Source organism: Branchiostoma floridae, chromosome 7, assembly GCF_000003815.2.
Source record: "Branchiostoma floridae strain S238N-H82 chromosome 7, Bfl_VNyyK, whole genome shotgun sequence".
In the NCBI taxonomy this organism is placed as follows: domain Eukaryota; kingdom Metazoa; phylum Chordata; class Leptocardii; order Amphioxiformes; family Branchiostomatidae; genus Branchiostoma; species Branchiostoma floridae.
Genome location: NC_049985.1, coordinates 17,137,527 through 17,154,877, shown reverse-complemented (window position 1 = coordinate 17,154,877; position 17,351 = coordinate 17,137,527). Strand labels below are relative to the sequence as shown.

Genomic DNA, 17,351 nt, shown 5'->3' with positions numbered 1-17,351 from the left:
TCCTGAGCGTGTATGACGGTAGGTCGACATTTTGAGCGTGTATGACGGTAGGTGGATATTCTGAAATGTATGACGGTAGGTGGACATTCTGGGCGTGTATGACGGTAGGTGGACATTCTGAGCGTGTAAGACGGTAGGTAGATATTTTGAGCGTGTATGACGGTACGTGGACATTCTGAGGGTTTATGACGGTAGGTGGACATTCTGAGCGTGTACGACGGTAGGTGGACATTTTGAGCGTGTATGGCGGTAGGTGGACATTCTGAGCGTGTACGACGGTAGGTGGACATTTTGAGCGTGTATGGCGGTAGGTGGACATTCTGAGCGTGTACGACGGTAGGTGGACATTGTGAGCGTGTATGGCGGTAGGTGGACATTCTGAGCGTGTATGGCGGTAGGTGGACATTCTTAGCGTGTATGACAGTAGGTGGACATTCTGAGTTGTATGACGGTAGGTGGACATTCTGAGTTGTATGACGGTTGGTGGACATTCTTAGTTGTATGACGGTAGGTGGACATTCTGAGGAGTTATGGCTGTTGGTGGACATTCTGAGCGTGTTTTACTGTTCGTGGCCAATGTTTTGTTCTAATCTGAGTGATTATAGTTTTCTTGGAGAATGTGAAAAACTGAAGTCCCGTCAACTTTCTTCTACCATCTTTTCTGATTGTTATATCATTTCCCTTCGTCAAAGAAAACAAGAAAGGTTTTAGTATGATGAGTAATAAAGTAAGCCTGATAGCTCAATATGTAAGGAGACATATACATTGCTGATGTCCGGGACCGCCATTTAAAACCACAGAGCTTCGGCAGGTGTCGCACCTCAATCTTTACGAGAGGAGCTCAGTGAGACCATTTCAGAAAATAGATTTTGAGGCAAAAGTAAAACAGTGTTTCTCTGTGATTATCATTTCTCTCTAGATTCCCTAGACACCCCAGCTCTGGAGTACAGCGGGCAGCTGGACCTGAAGGACTACATCAGCATTTCGTCTGTTTTGTACGTGAGGTTTACAAGTGATGGAAGTGTTACCGACAGCGGCTTCTGGATAGACTACAGCTGTGAGTCTAAGAATCCATCAGCTTGACGTTTGTTGATGAGTAGCCTTATAGCTCATGCATTATATTGTGTTTTTGGCCTTTTGGGCGTGGAGGAGGAAATGTAAACTTGCCTGTGAGTTTCAGGAAAAAAGCTCATTGAATATTTTCAAAATTGCGAGACAACAATCTCCTTAAAAAGACATCCCCCTTTTTCACCTTTGCAGTCACCACCACCGTATTCACCGTTACAATAAAAACTCAGTTTTATGAATTTGAAAATTTGACGCCCCTTTAATAATCTTTTCCTATCCAGCGTCTTGCTGCAGCGACCCGGGAGCCCCGGGCAACGGCAGCAGAGAAGGCGACAGGTGCGTTACATACGGGCGTGTCTGTCCATGCAACTTATGGTGCTGCGTTCTTAGAAACTAGCTGTAATCAGAAAACACTCGTTTGAATGTACAGCAATAAAAAGTTAGCAATACATGATGTAGCGTACGTGTTCCGAATTTTTATTTTCAACTGGACTGCATATTGTGGCATAACAAGATTATGGTTAGTTGTGCAGCCAAGTAATTTACCCTAAAATTGCATATCTAAATTCTCCCCAGCTTCAGTCCTGGTGACGTTGTGGTGTTCTCGTGTAACGACGGGTTTGAGTTGATCGGGGAGAACAACGCCACCTGTCGAGAAGCAGGCAACATTACAGAGTACGACTGGTCCAGCCCTGCACCCGTGTGTCAGGGTAAGTACGAATTTCTAATGACAGGCTCCAGTTATGATTAACGAGCCAAACCTTTTTGCTATATGGAGGTAGCGTTTGCTTGAAATGACGGGGTATAATATTGGAAACGAGGAAACGTGAACGCAATCTGACTATTCAACTCTTCATTGTACAAGTGGCAAGTTAAAAATATAAGATGTGTTGTTACCCCTCTCCCCCCAGCTGTTGTAAGCGATACCTGCCCGGCTCTGCCTGACGTGGCGAACGCTGAGCGCACAGGAAACGGAACGGCTGCCGGGGACGTAGTTTTGTACCGATGTGAGCCGGGCTTCACCATGACAGGAGCGGCCAGCCTCACGTGTCAGGCAGGCGTTCCACCCAGCTGGGACACCAGTCCGCCTAGCTGCACAGGTCAGTGTGATAAACAGTACAGTCCGCCTAATTGCACAGGTCAGTCTGATAAACAGTACAGTCCGCCTAACTGCACAGGTTAGTATGATTAACAGTACAGTCCGCCTAACTGCACAGGTTAGTATGATAAACAGTACAGTCCGTCTAACTGCACAGGTCAGTATGATTAACAGTACAGTCCGCCTAACTGCACAGGTCAGTATGATAAATGATACAGTCCGCCTAACTGCAGAGGTCAGTATGATAAATAATACAGTCCGCCTAACTGCAGAGGTCAGTTAACAGTACACTCCGCCTAACTGCACAGTTTAGTAATGAACAGTACACTCCGCCCAACCGCACAGGATAGAACCGAACAGTATACTCCGCCTAACTGCACAGTTCAGTACTGAAAAGTAAACTACGCCTAACTGCACAGGTCAGTACTGTAAAGTCCGCAATCTGGACTGTTCAGAACAAAACGGTAAAGTCCGCCGATCTGTATAGTTTAGATATAATTTGTTATCAAACGTCTTACAGATCTGCCCATACAAGGCATGAAGAAAATAATTCACTCTTAACGAAAGCGGAAGATATGACCTTTCTGTACCTATGGCACTGTTACATAATGTATGTAAAATGGTTCCGTCATAGGGGCTCTTTACGGGTACATGTTGAAGTAATGTGTTTGTATTCCTATTGCCAATTTCTATGTGAGTAAATTGAGTTAGAAAGCAACTAAAAGTGAAAAAAGACTACGGCTACATTGCTAGTAATTATCTCTTCCTGTTCCTTAGCTACGTGTCCAGTGGAGGAAGAACGCCCTGCCGGTACTGGAGTCATTTTAAGCCCCGGATATCCAGATGAGTACGGAACCGACCAGGACTGTGCTTGGGTCATCCGTGGGTGTGGCGGACCGGTCACGTTATCCTTCCGGTTCTTCCAGACGGAGGAGGACTACGACATTCTGAGCGTGTATGACGGTAGGTGGACATTGTGAGCGTGCATGACGGTAGGCGGACATTCTGAGCGTGCATGACGGTAGGCGGACATTCTGAGCGTGCATGACGGTAGGTGGACATTCTGGGCGTGTTTTACTGTAGGTGGCCAATGTTATGTTCTAATCTGAGTGATTATAGTTTTCTTGGAGAATGTGAAAAACTTCAGTCCCGTCATCTTCCTTCGATCATCCTTTCTGATTGTTATATCATTTCCCTTCGTCAGAGAAAACAAGAAAGGCTTTAGTATGATGAGTAACAAAGTATGCCCGGTAGCTCAATATGTAAGGAGACACATACTTTGCTGATGCCCGGTACCATCATGTAAATCCACAGAGCTTCGGCAGGTGTCGCACCTCCATCTTTACGAGGGGAGCTCAGTGAGACCATTTCAGAAAATAGATTTTGAAAGAGGCTAAAGTAAAACAGTGTTTCTCTGTGATTATCACCTCTCTAGATTCCCTGGACACCCCAGCTCTGGAGTACAGCGGGCAGCCCGACCTGAAGGACTACATCAGCATCTCGTCTGTTTTGTACGTGAGGTTTACAAGTGATGGAAGTGTTACCGACAGCGGCTTCTGGATCGACTATAGCTGTGAGTCAAAAATCTATCAGCTTGACGTTTGTTGATGAGTGGCCTTTTAGTTTATGCATTATATTGTGTTTTTGGCCTTTTGGGCATGGAGAAGGAAATGTAAACTTGCCTATGAGTTTCAGGAAAAAAGCTCATTGAACATTTTCAAAATTGAGAGACAACAATCTCCTTAAAAAGACATCCCCTTTTTCACCTTTGCAGTCACCACCACCGTATTCACCGTTACAATAAAAACTCAGTTTTATAAATTTGAATGTTTGACGCCCCTTTGTTAATCTTTTCCTATCCAGCGTCTTGCTGCAGCGACCCCGGAGCCCCGGTTAACGGCAGCAGAGAAGGCGACAGGTGCGTTACATACAGGCGTGTCTGTCCATTCAACTTATGGTGCTGCGGTCTTAGAAACTAGCTGACAACAACAAAAAAACACTCGTTTGAATGTACAGCAAGAAAAAAAAGGTAGCAATACATGATGTAGCGTACGTGTTCCAAATTTTCATTTTCAACTGGACTACAAGTGTGTCATAACAAGATTATGGTGAGTTGTGCAGCCAAGTAATTTACCCAAAAATTGCAAATCTAATTTGTCCCCAGCTTCAGCCCTGGTGACGTTGTGGTGTTTTCGTGTAACGACGGGTTTGAGTTGATCGGGGAGAAGAACGCCACCTGTCGAGAGACAGGCAACATTACAGAGTACGACTGGTCCAGCCCTGCACCCGTGTGTCAGGGTAAGTACCATATTCTAATGACAGACTCCAGTTATGATTAACGAGCTAAACCTTTTTGCTATATGGAGGTAGCGTTTGCTTGAAATGACGGGGTATAATATTGGAAACGAGAAAACGTGAACGCAATCGGACTGTTTAATTCTTTATTGTACAAGTGGCAAGTTAAAAATATAAGATGTGTTGTTACCCCCCTCCCCCAGCTGTAGTAAGCGACACCTGCCCGGCTCTGCCTGACGTGGCGAACGCTGAGCGCACAGGAAACGGAACGGCTGCCGGGGACGTTGTTTTGTACCGATGTGAGCCGGGCTTCACCATGACAGGAGCGGCCAGCCTCACGTGTCAGGCAGGCGTTCCACCCAGCTGGGACACCAGTCCGCCTAACTGCACAGGTCAGTGTGATTAACAGTACAGTCCGCCTAACTGCACAGGTCAGTATGATAAATAATACAGTCCGCCTAACTGCACAGGTCAGTATGATTAACAGTACAGTCGGCCTAAATGCACAGGTCAGTATGATTAACAGTACGGTCGGCCTAACTGCACAGGTCAGTACTGAACAGTATACTCCGCCTAACTGTAAAGTCCTCCAACTGGACTGTTCAGAACGAAACGGTAAAGTCCGCCGATCTGTATAGGTTAGATGAAATCTGTTATCAAATGTCTTACAGATCTGCCCATACGAGGCATGAAGAAAATAATTCACTCTTTATGAAAGAGGAAGGTGTGACCTTTCTGTACCTAGAGCACTATTACATAATGTATGTAAAATGGTTCCGTCATAGGGGCTCTTTACGGGTACATGTTGAAGTAATGTGTTTGTATTCCTATTGCCAATTTCTATGTGAGTAAATTGAATTAGAAAACAACTAAAAGTGAAAAAGTGATGATCTCACCCTGTTCCTTAGCTACGTGTCCAGTGGAGGAAGAACGCCCTGCCGGTACTGGAGTCATTTTAAGCCCCGGATATCCAGATGAGTACGGAACCGACCAGGACTGTGCTTGGGTCATCCGTGGGTGCGGCGGACCGGTCACGTTATCCTTCCGGTTCTTCCAGACGGAGGAGGACTACGACATTCTGAGCGTGTTTGACGGTAGGTGGACATTCTGAGCGTGTATGACGGTAGGTGGACATTCTGAGCGTGTATGACGTTAGGTGGACATTCTGAGCGTGTATGACTGTAGTTTGACATTTTGAGCGTGTATGACGGTAGGTGGACATTCTGAGCGTGTACGACGTTAGGTGGACATTCTGAGCGTGTATGAAAGTAGATGGACATTCTGAGCGTGTATGGCGGTAAGTGGACATTCTGAGCGTGTATGACGTTAGGTGGACATTCTGAGCGTGTATGAAAGTAGTGGACATTCTGAGCGTGTATGGCAGTAAGTGGACTCCCTGAGCGTGTATGACGGTAGATGGACATTTTGAGCGTGTATGACGGTATGTAGATGTTCTGAGCGTGTATGACGGTAGGTGGTAGGTGCTATTTACCTGGAGAAAACAAGAGGGGTCCTTGTATAGAGGAGTAGACCTGTTAAATGCAGATTTAGGGGGACACTCCCTAACCACCGTTCTTCGCCCGGCGTCGATTCTCAATCCTAACGTAGCCAACTTGTAGAAATTACCTTGCTGAAGAGCGTCAGCTAAAATAATATTTCTCTGTGATTATCATTTCCTTCTAGATTCCCTAGACACCCCAGCTCTGGAGTACAGCGGACAGCCCGACCTGAATGACTACATCAGCATCTCGTCTGTTTTGTACGTGAGGTTTACAAGTGATGGAAGTGTTACCGACAGCGGCTTCTGGATAGACTATAGCTGTGAGGCCACAATAGGTAGGAAAATCAGCTTATTTGTTATTTAGAAATATGCTTCTTAATTGGCCGGATATGTACATATTTGTAAATGCAATATTTTTGAAATTATTTTCATGCAGTAACTGGATTAGATATATAATTTCAGTTTACTGGAACTTTACGCTTTTGTCAACATCGATAATGGTTCATATATATCGGCATTTGTCAGTTGTATTTAAAAAAAAAAAAGACTAATACTCTCGTCTTCCATGCACACTTAACACACGTTAGGGTCATTTATACCTAGTAACAGAAGGCTTATCAATACTATGGTCAAGTTGTAAGTAGTGACAATGCTCACATATTTGTAGATCTGATCATCACTCACACATTTCTTGTTACATCTGATGCTTAATTAAGTGACAGCTGAGTTGAGACTTTCCCCTCTCCTCCGTGTTGTAGGATGCGGCCCCGACGAGTTTGCGTGCGCGAACGGGAACTGCACCCGCCAGGAGGCGCTGTGTGACGGACAGGACGACTGCGGAGATGGCAGCGACGAGTCTGGGGGGAATTGCACAATTGGTAATGGCCCCACGAGTAGACACAGAAAGGTTGCGCGTGTAAAGCGACAAGCCGGTAAGGACGACATACGATTTCCTGGGTGAAGGTGCCTCTGCTGACCTCCCTTTTGTTTCACGGTCTCCCTCTGCACTTGAGGTTGGCACCCCCCGCCCTGCATGGCACGGCGCACGAGTGGGACTATCCCGGCAAACTGGTGCCGGTTGTTTTCTGTTGAGGCTCCTGCATGCCGTGTGTTGCTGGTTGCGGGATTTGCACTTGGCGCCTGCTTTGCATTGCATTGGTTACGGATTTTTTTTGCACTTGACGCCTGCTTTGCATTGCATTGGTTACGGATTTTTTTGCACTTGACGCCTGATTTGTTTGCACTTTAACCTTGCTTGCTGCACATTATATATGGCTGGTTGTGGGGTTTCCTTGATGCTTGCTTTAAACATAACACGTTGCGAGATTTGCACTTTTGGTGTTTTGCACATTTCAATGCACATGTGAGGGACGTCTGCACTTTTTGCACTTCTGTGGCGCAATTCTTACGTCAAGAAATAAATTTTGTTAAATTTACTCTTAGTTGTTATTTACGGCTCTCGACTTAACGTTCGATGTCTTAATCCTTTGTTGATTTGCGCTTCCGCTGGTATGTACCTTCAAATATGCTATAACAAAGTTAAGTCCAAGTAACATGATCCATACCTAACTTTGACCTTGGACGTTTGCTAACCACCATTGTGTTGCCGCGGCAATCTGTTAACACGACGCGCATGCGCTACGTGTTTTCCCTGGGAAACAAACAAAGGCCATGTCCAGAAATTGTACTGCACATTTTGGCAACTGAACAAAATATTGATGTCAATTTTGATTTTTTTTTAATTTCTCATCAAACCGTTTTGCCCTTAACTAAGCCGTTTCACATTTTAATGACACATGGGACAGAACCCAATAATACACATAGCATTATTCATGCAAAGGTCACAAACGTTTTGTCTACATTTTCTCTCTCTCTCTCTCCGCCTCCCCTCTTTTTCTCCGTTTCTCTCTCTCTCTCTCTCTCTCTCTCTCTCTCTCTATCTATCTATCTTTTGTTAGAGAGAGAGGTAGGATTGTGTAATCTCAGTAGAGTGACTTGCCTGTCCTGTTATCTCCATCCCCGTGCGCACACCAGACGGTGAGTGCGGTGTGGAAGTCTCGGCGAGGCGGGACTGCGGCTCGCCCGGCATTACTCAGGCGGAGTGTCTGCAGCGGGGATGCTGCTTTGACAGCACAACGGTTAACGCCATCATGTGCTTTTACAAGAGAGGTGGGTTATCACGTAGTCGTAATTAGGCTGATAAAATCTACTACTCGTTAATTAAGTGTTCTTTTTTCTTCTTGACTCCTTTCTTCTCATTTGAGTGGCTATTGTCCTGTAAAGAGAACGTGAAAACACTAGCTCTACTGGGTACTTGTTGCCAAGGGAAAACGACGTTTTGGAATGTAAATTTGTTATTATTGCAAATGTTATGTTTATGAAGGTTAGACATCTAGATAAAAAAACTTTCAAAGTAAATTAGTTCTCGGCAACTTGATAAAAGTAAAGATTTATTTCCGGACGTTTCCTGTGACATCCATCACTCTTCTTTAGCGTCTCTAGAATGAACTGGCATAGACAATTAATACAGTTAACTAAAAAAACTGATTGGACATGTCAAGTTCAAGTAAGGATTGTATGCAACATTTCACAAAAATTGTAAATCATATTTGGATAGTTCCGTATGGTAGGACAATGCCATAGGAAAAGTCACTAAACTTTGTGATGCAAGATATTGCATATATTGCCCCATAGATACATTTAATAGAATATTCAATATTGCAATATTTAGTATTGGATATTCAAAATTTTAACGTTTATGATATACGTCTATAGGTATCAGTTTTCGCCACACTAAATATGTCCATATTGCCAACTTCCATGCATGTCATATCAATTTGCCTCTGAGAGAAAGCCGACTACAGGCTAAAATGCCGACACTGACCCTGCAAGGCACTTGTCAGGTAGCAATTGTCCTGTGATTGCTATGCCCCTATATTTGCTTATTTGGTGTCCTATACGTGCACATTGGTTTGCGCTTCTGTGTTGTACATATGCGCTGCTGTAACACCTGTGGATATGACGGGGTACTTACACAACGCTATTCCATACTCATACATATATACAAACATATGCATACTCTACCGAGTTCTATATTCACTGTGTGTCAAACAATATCACTGTCCATGTCGATTCCATTTTGCTTGAGAAGTTTGCTAGAAATTTTGCCACTTCTACTCTTCAAATTACATCTTTGGAACATTTCCGACCAACGAACCTACTGCCGACCGTGCCAGAAGTGTTTTTTTTTTTTTTTGTAAATTTCCGTCCGTTGGGTGCAGACACCAGCGAGGACCTGATTTCGCACGGCTGTTACGAGGACGTGTCTAGCCGGAGGTTTCCCCACGCCTCCGTCACCGCCTCCGACATGACTAATAACCAATGCTTGGAGCACTGCAGACAACAGGGATTCTCTTACGCAGGTAAAACTTTTTTCACTGTTCACGGCACGAAAAACGGTATTTAAGGATGCTGAAACCATGCGTAATGTTGACGTATTTTCCTCCTGTACGGATCTATACACCACTTATACGAGTACGTAAATATTGCCTTTAAGTGGTCTTTCTGTAGGTCCGTGTTAGTCCTTATTTTCCGGTTTTCCCGTTGTCTTTCAGCAGCTTAAAGATGTCGTAAATGATTTTTAAAACCCCCTTAAAACTTGTCTAAAGTTCACGTTTATTTGATCTAAAGCCTCTTTACGTCTCATATACAATTGCATTAAGTGGATTATAACGTGTGTTTTAGTGCCTTTTCAGCAGCTTAAAGTTGCCATAAATATCTATTAAAACGCCCTTAAGACATGTTTAAACTTCACGTATATTTGATCTAAAGCCTATTTACGTCTCATATACGTGTACATTAAGAGGATTATAACGTGTGTTTAGGTGCCTTTTCAGCAGTTTAAAGTTGCCATAAATATCTATCAAAACGCCCTTAAGACATGTTTAAACTTCACGTATATTTGATCTAAAGCCTATTTACGTCTCATATACGTGTACATTAAGAGGATTATAACGTGTGTTTAGGTGCCTTTTCAGCAGTTTAAAGTTGCCATAAATATCTATTAAAACGCCCTTAAGATATGTTTAAACTTCACGTATATTTGATCTAAAGCCTATTTACGTCTCTTATACGTGTGCATTAAGTGGATTATAACGTGTGTTTAGCTGCCTTTTCAGCAGCTTAAATTTGCCATAAATACCTATTATAACGCCCTTAAGACTTGTTTAAACTTCACGTTTATTTGATCTAAAACCTCTTTACGTCTCATAAACGTGTGTTTAGGTGCCTTTTCAGCAGCTTAAATTTGCCATAAATACTTATTAAAACGCCCTTAAGACATGTTTAAACTTCACGTTTATTTGATATAAAGCCTATTTACGTCTCATATACGTGTGAATTAAGAGGATTTAATGTGTCTATATTTTTCTTTTTAGCAGCTTAAAGTTGTCATAAATACGTACCAAAACACCCTTAAGACATGTTTAAAGTTCCCTCTGTACGTCTCATATACGTGTACATTAAGGTGTGGATAAGTGCCATTTTAGGAGAATAATCATTAGCACATTTCAAAGCAAGAAAATACAATGGATGAAACTTTAAAATTTTATTGAATTACGAGAAAATATAACATGGAAAAGTAAAAAAAACCTACAGCCTACTAGGTATTTGTGGCCTTTCATTCTGATGTAGTCGGCAGTTGAAACAATCACAACGGTTGCGCAATTCCGTGCAGCAGTCCACAGTCCCATTTCCAGAGTCGGGTGAAGCGTCTCGGCGTAAGTTAAAAAGAGCACACATGTACAGTTCCATCTGGTCACCACAGGAATAAGAATCCGGTAAGATCTAGAGTATCCTAGAGTAGTGGCCGATATGACTCGTGTTGTTGGATGGTCCTGGATTCTGTGAACGCGAAACATGTTCAGCTTGCAGTGTCGGCTTCTATTAATCCGGATGGTGCAAGGGCCGTGATTTCCATTCTGTGTCGATTTCCAACAACAACAGCTTGTACAGAATGATGGCCACCTCGTATCTTTGAGTCAAATTCCGTCACCGGGGGTCCTAGGCGGTAAAAGCGGTGTCGCGGCCACAACTTGCGGGCTAGAGCAGGCCCAAACTTTCTTCAATACTTCTCTTCAAAAATGAACGCCTGGAAAAGAACCGCTCCTTGTCGTACGTATGGCCCGTAAATTTGAACCCCCCACTCTTTTCTGCCATTGGATACTTCCTATCACATGACACAGCTGTGCCACAGACGGACCAAGGAAGTTCAACCTCCTTGGACGGACGGAGGCGTGCGCCCCATGGCGAGTACGAAATAACGCTGAATAAATTTACATCTTGCCTGCCCAAACAAACACGAGCAACACGAGAAGACACCGCCTGTGTGCACAAACTGTTCTTTCTCGACGCTTGCTTGTAGATAAAGAAATAAACATATTTCGTACATTTACCTGTAGTAAGAACTGCTTGCCGTTTTATAGAGAAAACACAACTCACTGCACAAAACGGTATACCTACTACATCCTTATTCTTCAATCAGAGGTTGAGTCGCGGAGATATTCATAGCAGTAGTCGGGATTTCTACCGTCTCTTAGCTCGAGTGTCAACATGCCACAAAGAAAACCTCACCCTGATTTAGACCCTGGAATTTCAGAACATATATGCGGTATAAAATAAAAAGGAAAGGGTCTCCTCCTGTTCGCATAAACTGCGCTTCAAACATGCCGTATGTTCAGCAGAAAAAGGCACCGTTTCATAAAACCTTTGAGACGGTATTAGCTAATAGATAAAACGGGGGTAGTACCCCCAAATTTGCTTAAGCTACGCGGATTCAAAGATTAAACATGTCGTATGTTCAACAGAAATACGCAACATTTCATATACGTCTTGGCAACATGGAAGCTAAACGGGGGAGGTCTCCCCTAGTTCGCTTAAACTGCGCGGATTCAAAGATTAAATATGTCGTATGTTTTACAGAAATACGCAACATTTCATATACGCTTTGGCAGCATATAAGCTAAATGGGGGAGGTCTCCCCTAGTTCGCTTAAACTGCGCGGATTCAAAGATTAAACATGTCGTATGTTCAACAGAAATACGCAACATTTCATATACGTCTTGGCAACATATAAGCTAAACAAGGTAGGTCACCCCTAGTTCGCTTAAACTGCGCGGATTCAAAGATTAAACATGTCGTATGTTCAACAGAAATACGCAACATTTCATATACGTTTTGGCAGCATATAAGCTAAACGGGGGAGGTCTCCCCTAGTTCGTTTAAACTGCGTGGATTCAAAGATTTAACTTGTTGTATGTTTCACAGAAATACGCAACATTTCATATACGTCTTGACAACATAAAAGCTAAACGGGGGAGGTCTCCCCTAGTTCGCTTAAACTGCGCGGATTCAAAGATTAAACTTGTTGTATGTTTTACAGAAATACGCAACATTTCATATACGTTTTGACAACATAAAAGCTAAACGGGGGAGGTCTCCCCTAGTTCGCTTAAACTGCGCGGATTCAAATATTAAACATGTCGTATGTTCAACAGAAATACGCAACATTTCATATACGTTTTGACAACATAAAAGCTAAACGGGGGAGGTCTCCCCTAGTTCGCTTAAACTGCGCGGATTCAAATATTAAACATGTCGTATGTTCAACAGAAATACGCAACATTTCATATACGTCCTGGCAACATATAAGCTAAACAAGGTAGGTCTCCCCTAGTTCGCTTAAACTGCGCGGATTCACAGATTAAACATGTCGTATGTTCAACAGAAATACGCAACATTTCATATACGTTTTGGCAGCATATAAGCTAAACGGGGGAGGTCTCCCCTAGTTCGCTTAAACTGTGCGGATTCAAATATTAAACATGTCGTATGTTTTACAGAAATACGCAACATTTCATATACGTTTTGGCAACATATAAGCTCCCCTAGTTCGCTTAAACTGCGCGGATTCAAAGATTAAACTTGTATGTTTTACAGAAATACGCAACATTTCATATACGTTTTGGCAGCATATAAGCTAAACGGGGGAGGTCTCCCCTAGTTCGCTTAAACTGTGCGGATTCAAATATTAAACATGTCGTATGTTCAAAAGAAATACGCAACATTTCACATACGTTTTGGCAACATATAAGCTAAACGGGGGAGGTCTCCCCTAGTTCGCTTAAACTGCGCGGATTCAAAAATTAAACATGTCGTATGTTCAAATGAAATACGCAACATTTCATATACGGCTTAGCAAATATATTAACGGGGGAGGTCTTCCCTTCTTTGCGTAAATGACGGTTCGAAATAAATTATATATATGGCATCCTTCGGTCAATATTGACCATGGTATACGCAACATCTCATATAACGTAAAATAGCGCATATAAGCTAACCGTGAGATGTTCTCCCCTGTTCGAATTAAACCTTGCGCACAGAAAGTTTGAATACGTCAATGCTTTCGGAATAGCTAAAAAACACAGAAGATTATTGTATTTGACTTTGTATTGTATTGTATTTGTATTTGCTGAGGTATAAACATAACATTTTGTACCAGAAAGCGCAATAATTTTCAGTTTTGACTGTTATAAAACAGATGACGCAATGTTTTATCTCACACCAGACAAAGGCTTATTACATTTGACTTAGCTGGTTAACATGTATTTTGTAACAGATCTAGAGAAACGGTATTTGTCCGTTTTGACAGAAAATATTTTTGAGACATTTAAGTTGTCTCTTCGGCATACTAAAATACATGTAAAATTCACGTAAAGAAACACAACAGATTAAGTTAGATTTACAAACGCTGAAATCTTCCGTAAATGCCAAATGTATGTTTCCGATGCCTTTAATAGATCTTAAAATCTGCTGAAATATTTCTCCGCCTTTAAGGGCTTTATACGTATCTCTGAAACTTTGCTTAACGGTGCACACACCAATTCTTCCGCGACAGGGGTCCGAGATAGTGCGCGAGAAAAATGTGACGGAAGGGTCTCGAGGGTCCGTGTTTGATTTCAAATTTCTCATAATCTGCTGCGAAGTGGCATTTAATACTGGTATGGCTAAAAAGCGTAAGAAGTAATGTGTTTTTGGTGCCAATTGGTTTTGGGCCCGAGGGTCACTTCCTTGTATTTCTACGCGTTGGAAGTGATTCGCCGTTGACCCAGATTTCCTGTCCATATGCGGTCTGTGAGCCGTGTTGGTATGCCTCGCGCGTCGGGTTATTGTAAAAATCTCAGTGTTACGATTTTCTTTATTTTTTGCCTGATTAATCTTAGGTGTATTCTCTTTCCGACAATATCAGTCATTTTCATGACTAAACTATAGGTGATGGGTTTATTTCCACGTCAAAATTCCCCTTTTTGTGCATACTTTTTTGCGTGAAAAAAACTTTTCTCCCCCAAAAATTATGAAAAGTAGAGAGAGTGAAGAAACTGAAACCCGGCTGTTCTTAAAGCTGGAGTGATATCCGTCATTTCCATATACGGCTTTTCTGCTTTAGATCCATTTTCTTGAAGAGACGGCCTCTCGACTTGGGGGTGCGCAGCCTCGATTTGAGACCCCAAATAAACTGGGGTGTGCACCGTTAAAAAGTTGTTGTCGTGCTGTGTGTTATTGAATATGTATCAGGCCATGTCCATTTCATTATATCTTTGACCTGTGAATCCCAAAGCTGGTACGACCGTGCGAATAAAAAATATGACCAAGTTTTCTTTGTAGATTTGTAGATATCATCAAAATAGTTAAATGTCCAGAACAACATGTTACAAAGGGTCCAAGGTGTTAATTGGTATATTATTTATCGGCATGGACCCTGTACTCGACCCAGTATGATAATTGATATATGTACATTCTCGACAGGGACCCAGTCCTTGACCCAGTGTGAGAATTGTTTATCAGCAGGGACCAAGTACTCGACCCAGTGTGAGAATCGGTATATATACCCGGTGTGATAATTAGTATGTATGCATTATCGCATGGACCCAGTATGATAATTAGTATATATGCATTATCGCAGGGACCCAGTACTCGACCCAGTGTGAGAATTGGTATATATACATTATCAGCAGGGACCCAGTACTCGACCCGGTGTGAGAATCGGTATATATACCATGTGTGATAATTAGTATATACGCATTATCGCAGGGACCCAGTACTCGACCCAGTGCTTCTGCGGGACGGAGCGGAACTTTGCGGACCTGGGAGAGGTGCGTCCTGCGGCGGAGTGCGGCAGCTCCTGTGGGGGTGACGCGGCTCAGGTCTGCGGGGGGAACTGGAGGCTGTCGGTGTACAGGGTAACCGGTACGTAACAAGATTACACATCTTATATACAGGGTAACCGGTACGTAATAAACATACACGTCTCATATACACGGTAACCGGTACGTAATAAACATACACGTCTCATATACAGGTTATCCGGTACGTAATAAACATACACGTCTCATAAACACGGTAACCGGTACGTACTAAACATACACGTCTCATATACAGGGTAACCGGTACGTAACAAGCTTACACGTCTCCTAAACACGGTAACCGGTACGTAATAAACATACACGTCTCATATACAGGGTAACCGGTACGTAATAAACATACACGTCTCATATACAGGGTAACCGGTACGTAACAAGCTTACACGTCTCCTAAACACGGTAACCGGTACGTAATAAACATACACGTCTCATATACAGGGTAACCGGTACGTAATAAACATACACGTCTCATATACAGGGTAACCGGTACGTAATAAACATACACGTCTCATAAACACGGTAACCGGTACGTAATAAACATACGCGTCTCACATACAGGGTAACCGGTACGTAATAAACATACACGTCTCATATACAGGGTAACCGGTACGTAATAAACATACACGTTTTATATACACAGTAACCGGTACGTAATAAACGTATACGTCTCTTATACACGGTAACCGGTACGTAATAAACATACACGTCTCATATACAGGGTAACCGGTACGTAATAAACATACACGTCTCTTATACACGGTAACCGGTACGTAATAAACATACACGTCTCCTATACAGGGTAACCGGTACGTAATAAACATACACGTCTCCTATACAGGGCATCCGGTACATAAGAAGCTTACACCTCTTATATCTGTCGGGGATATCTGTGTACAAGATAACTGGTACGTCACAAAGTTACACGGTTCATTTCTGCTGGGTATGTCTGTCTGTATACAGGGTATAACCGGTACGTATCAGATGTACGTATTGGATGTCTTGTGGTTTCGTCCCGGCTATTAACGCTCCATCGGCATACAGGTTACGCTCCGGTAGTTACCTGCAAATAGGCTCTTGATCGCCTGGGGGCACTTTTCTTCCATCATTAATTGTGCGATTTTACAGAAATCAGAGCAGGCGAATCAGAGGTAATTGTTTCCATTGATTTAAATGCAGTATAACGGCACCACTGTTCTAAGTATTGTGCACATTATGTGTCATCTCAACTGCATTTGAACTCAATCGATTGCCATTGCAACTTAGTAATATGTAGTTCCACATGCTTGGACGAGAATACTGTGCATGATAGGATGACTGAATGACCTGGAATTTGGCATGGGGGAGGCTTCTGCAATGTGGACAGAAAATGGGATAACATGGAAGAGTCAATTTTGCAATGAGGTGTTCCGGAAGAATCTATCCTTTTATGGTAAAAAATCTAGCAAATGTCCGACATGTGTAGTCAATAAACATTTTCGCAAGTAGTATTGATTAAAAAATGCAGGAGACGAAAGACTTTCCGTTACTGTATCTTTGCGTCAGCCATAATGTTTCTATCTGTTTTACAGGCTGTACCCTTTGGACTCGGTGGTTTGACCGTGACGATCCCAGCGGGACCGCAGACTCGGAGCTGCTGTCCGACCTTCGGCAGGAGAACCCGGGAGAAATCTGCTCCGGCCCCGCGGCAGTCCAGGCCCGAGTCCGCGCGACACAAGTGGACGCCAACCAGACGGGCCAGCAGTTCGAGTTGTATGACAAGGCAGTCGGCTTTTTATGCCGGAACACCGACCAAAGCGACGGCACCTGCCTGGACTATGAAGTGCGCTTCTGCTGTGATTCTGGTATGTGATTAAACATTTCCTTCAGACTTTGCTTATTGGTTCCCTTCCCATTGTGAATAACGCATGTTTACCCGAGGTGTTGGAATGGGATATATTGTAACGTTGATGACTACTCTTGATGGGACAAGTGAGTAATATTGTTGATTACTGTTGAAGACAGAAAAGCAGAAAAGTCCAACATTCATCGCCCTGACTTGTGTTTGGACAAAGTTGTTTGGTACTGTTAATCACAATTGTTTCAGTACTGGTAAACTCGTTATGCAATTATGTTTGCTGTTTACATGTTTATT

At 43.0% G+C, this 17,351-nt stretch overlaps 1 protein-coding gene across 1 annotated transcript in view; it reads left to right on the top strand.

Moving 5' to 3' along the window:
• LOC118420094 overlaps window positions 1-17,351 on the top strand; it is a 39,905-nt gene that overhangs the window by 5,406 nt on the left and 17,148 nt on the right. The window contains exons 7-18 of the mRNA XM_035826797.1: window positions 2,945-3,130; window positions 3,603-3,740; window positions 4,031-4,085; window positions 4,332-4,465; window positions 4,666-4,854; window positions 5,371-5,556; window positions 6,146-6,298; window positions 6,722-6,895; window positions 7,998-8,132; window positions 9,245-9,385; window positions 15,111-15,266; window positions 16,789-17,061. Of these exons, the coding sequence (XP_035682690.1) occupies window positions 2,945-3,130; window positions 3,603-3,740; window positions 4,031-4,085; window positions 4,332-4,465; window positions 4,666-4,854; window positions 5,371-5,556; window positions 6,146-6,298; window positions 6,722-6,895; window positions 7,998-8,132; window positions 9,245-9,385; window positions 15,111-15,266; window positions 16,789-17,061 (1,920 nt within the window). The remainder of the gene's footprint in view (window positions 1-2,944; window positions 3,131-3,602; window positions 3,741-4,030; window positions 4,086-4,331; window positions 4,466-4,665; window positions 4,855-5,370; window positions 5,557-6,145; window positions 6,299-6,721; window positions 6,896-7,997; window positions 8,133-9,244; window positions 9,386-15,110; window positions 15,267-16,788; window positions 17,062-17,351) is intronic.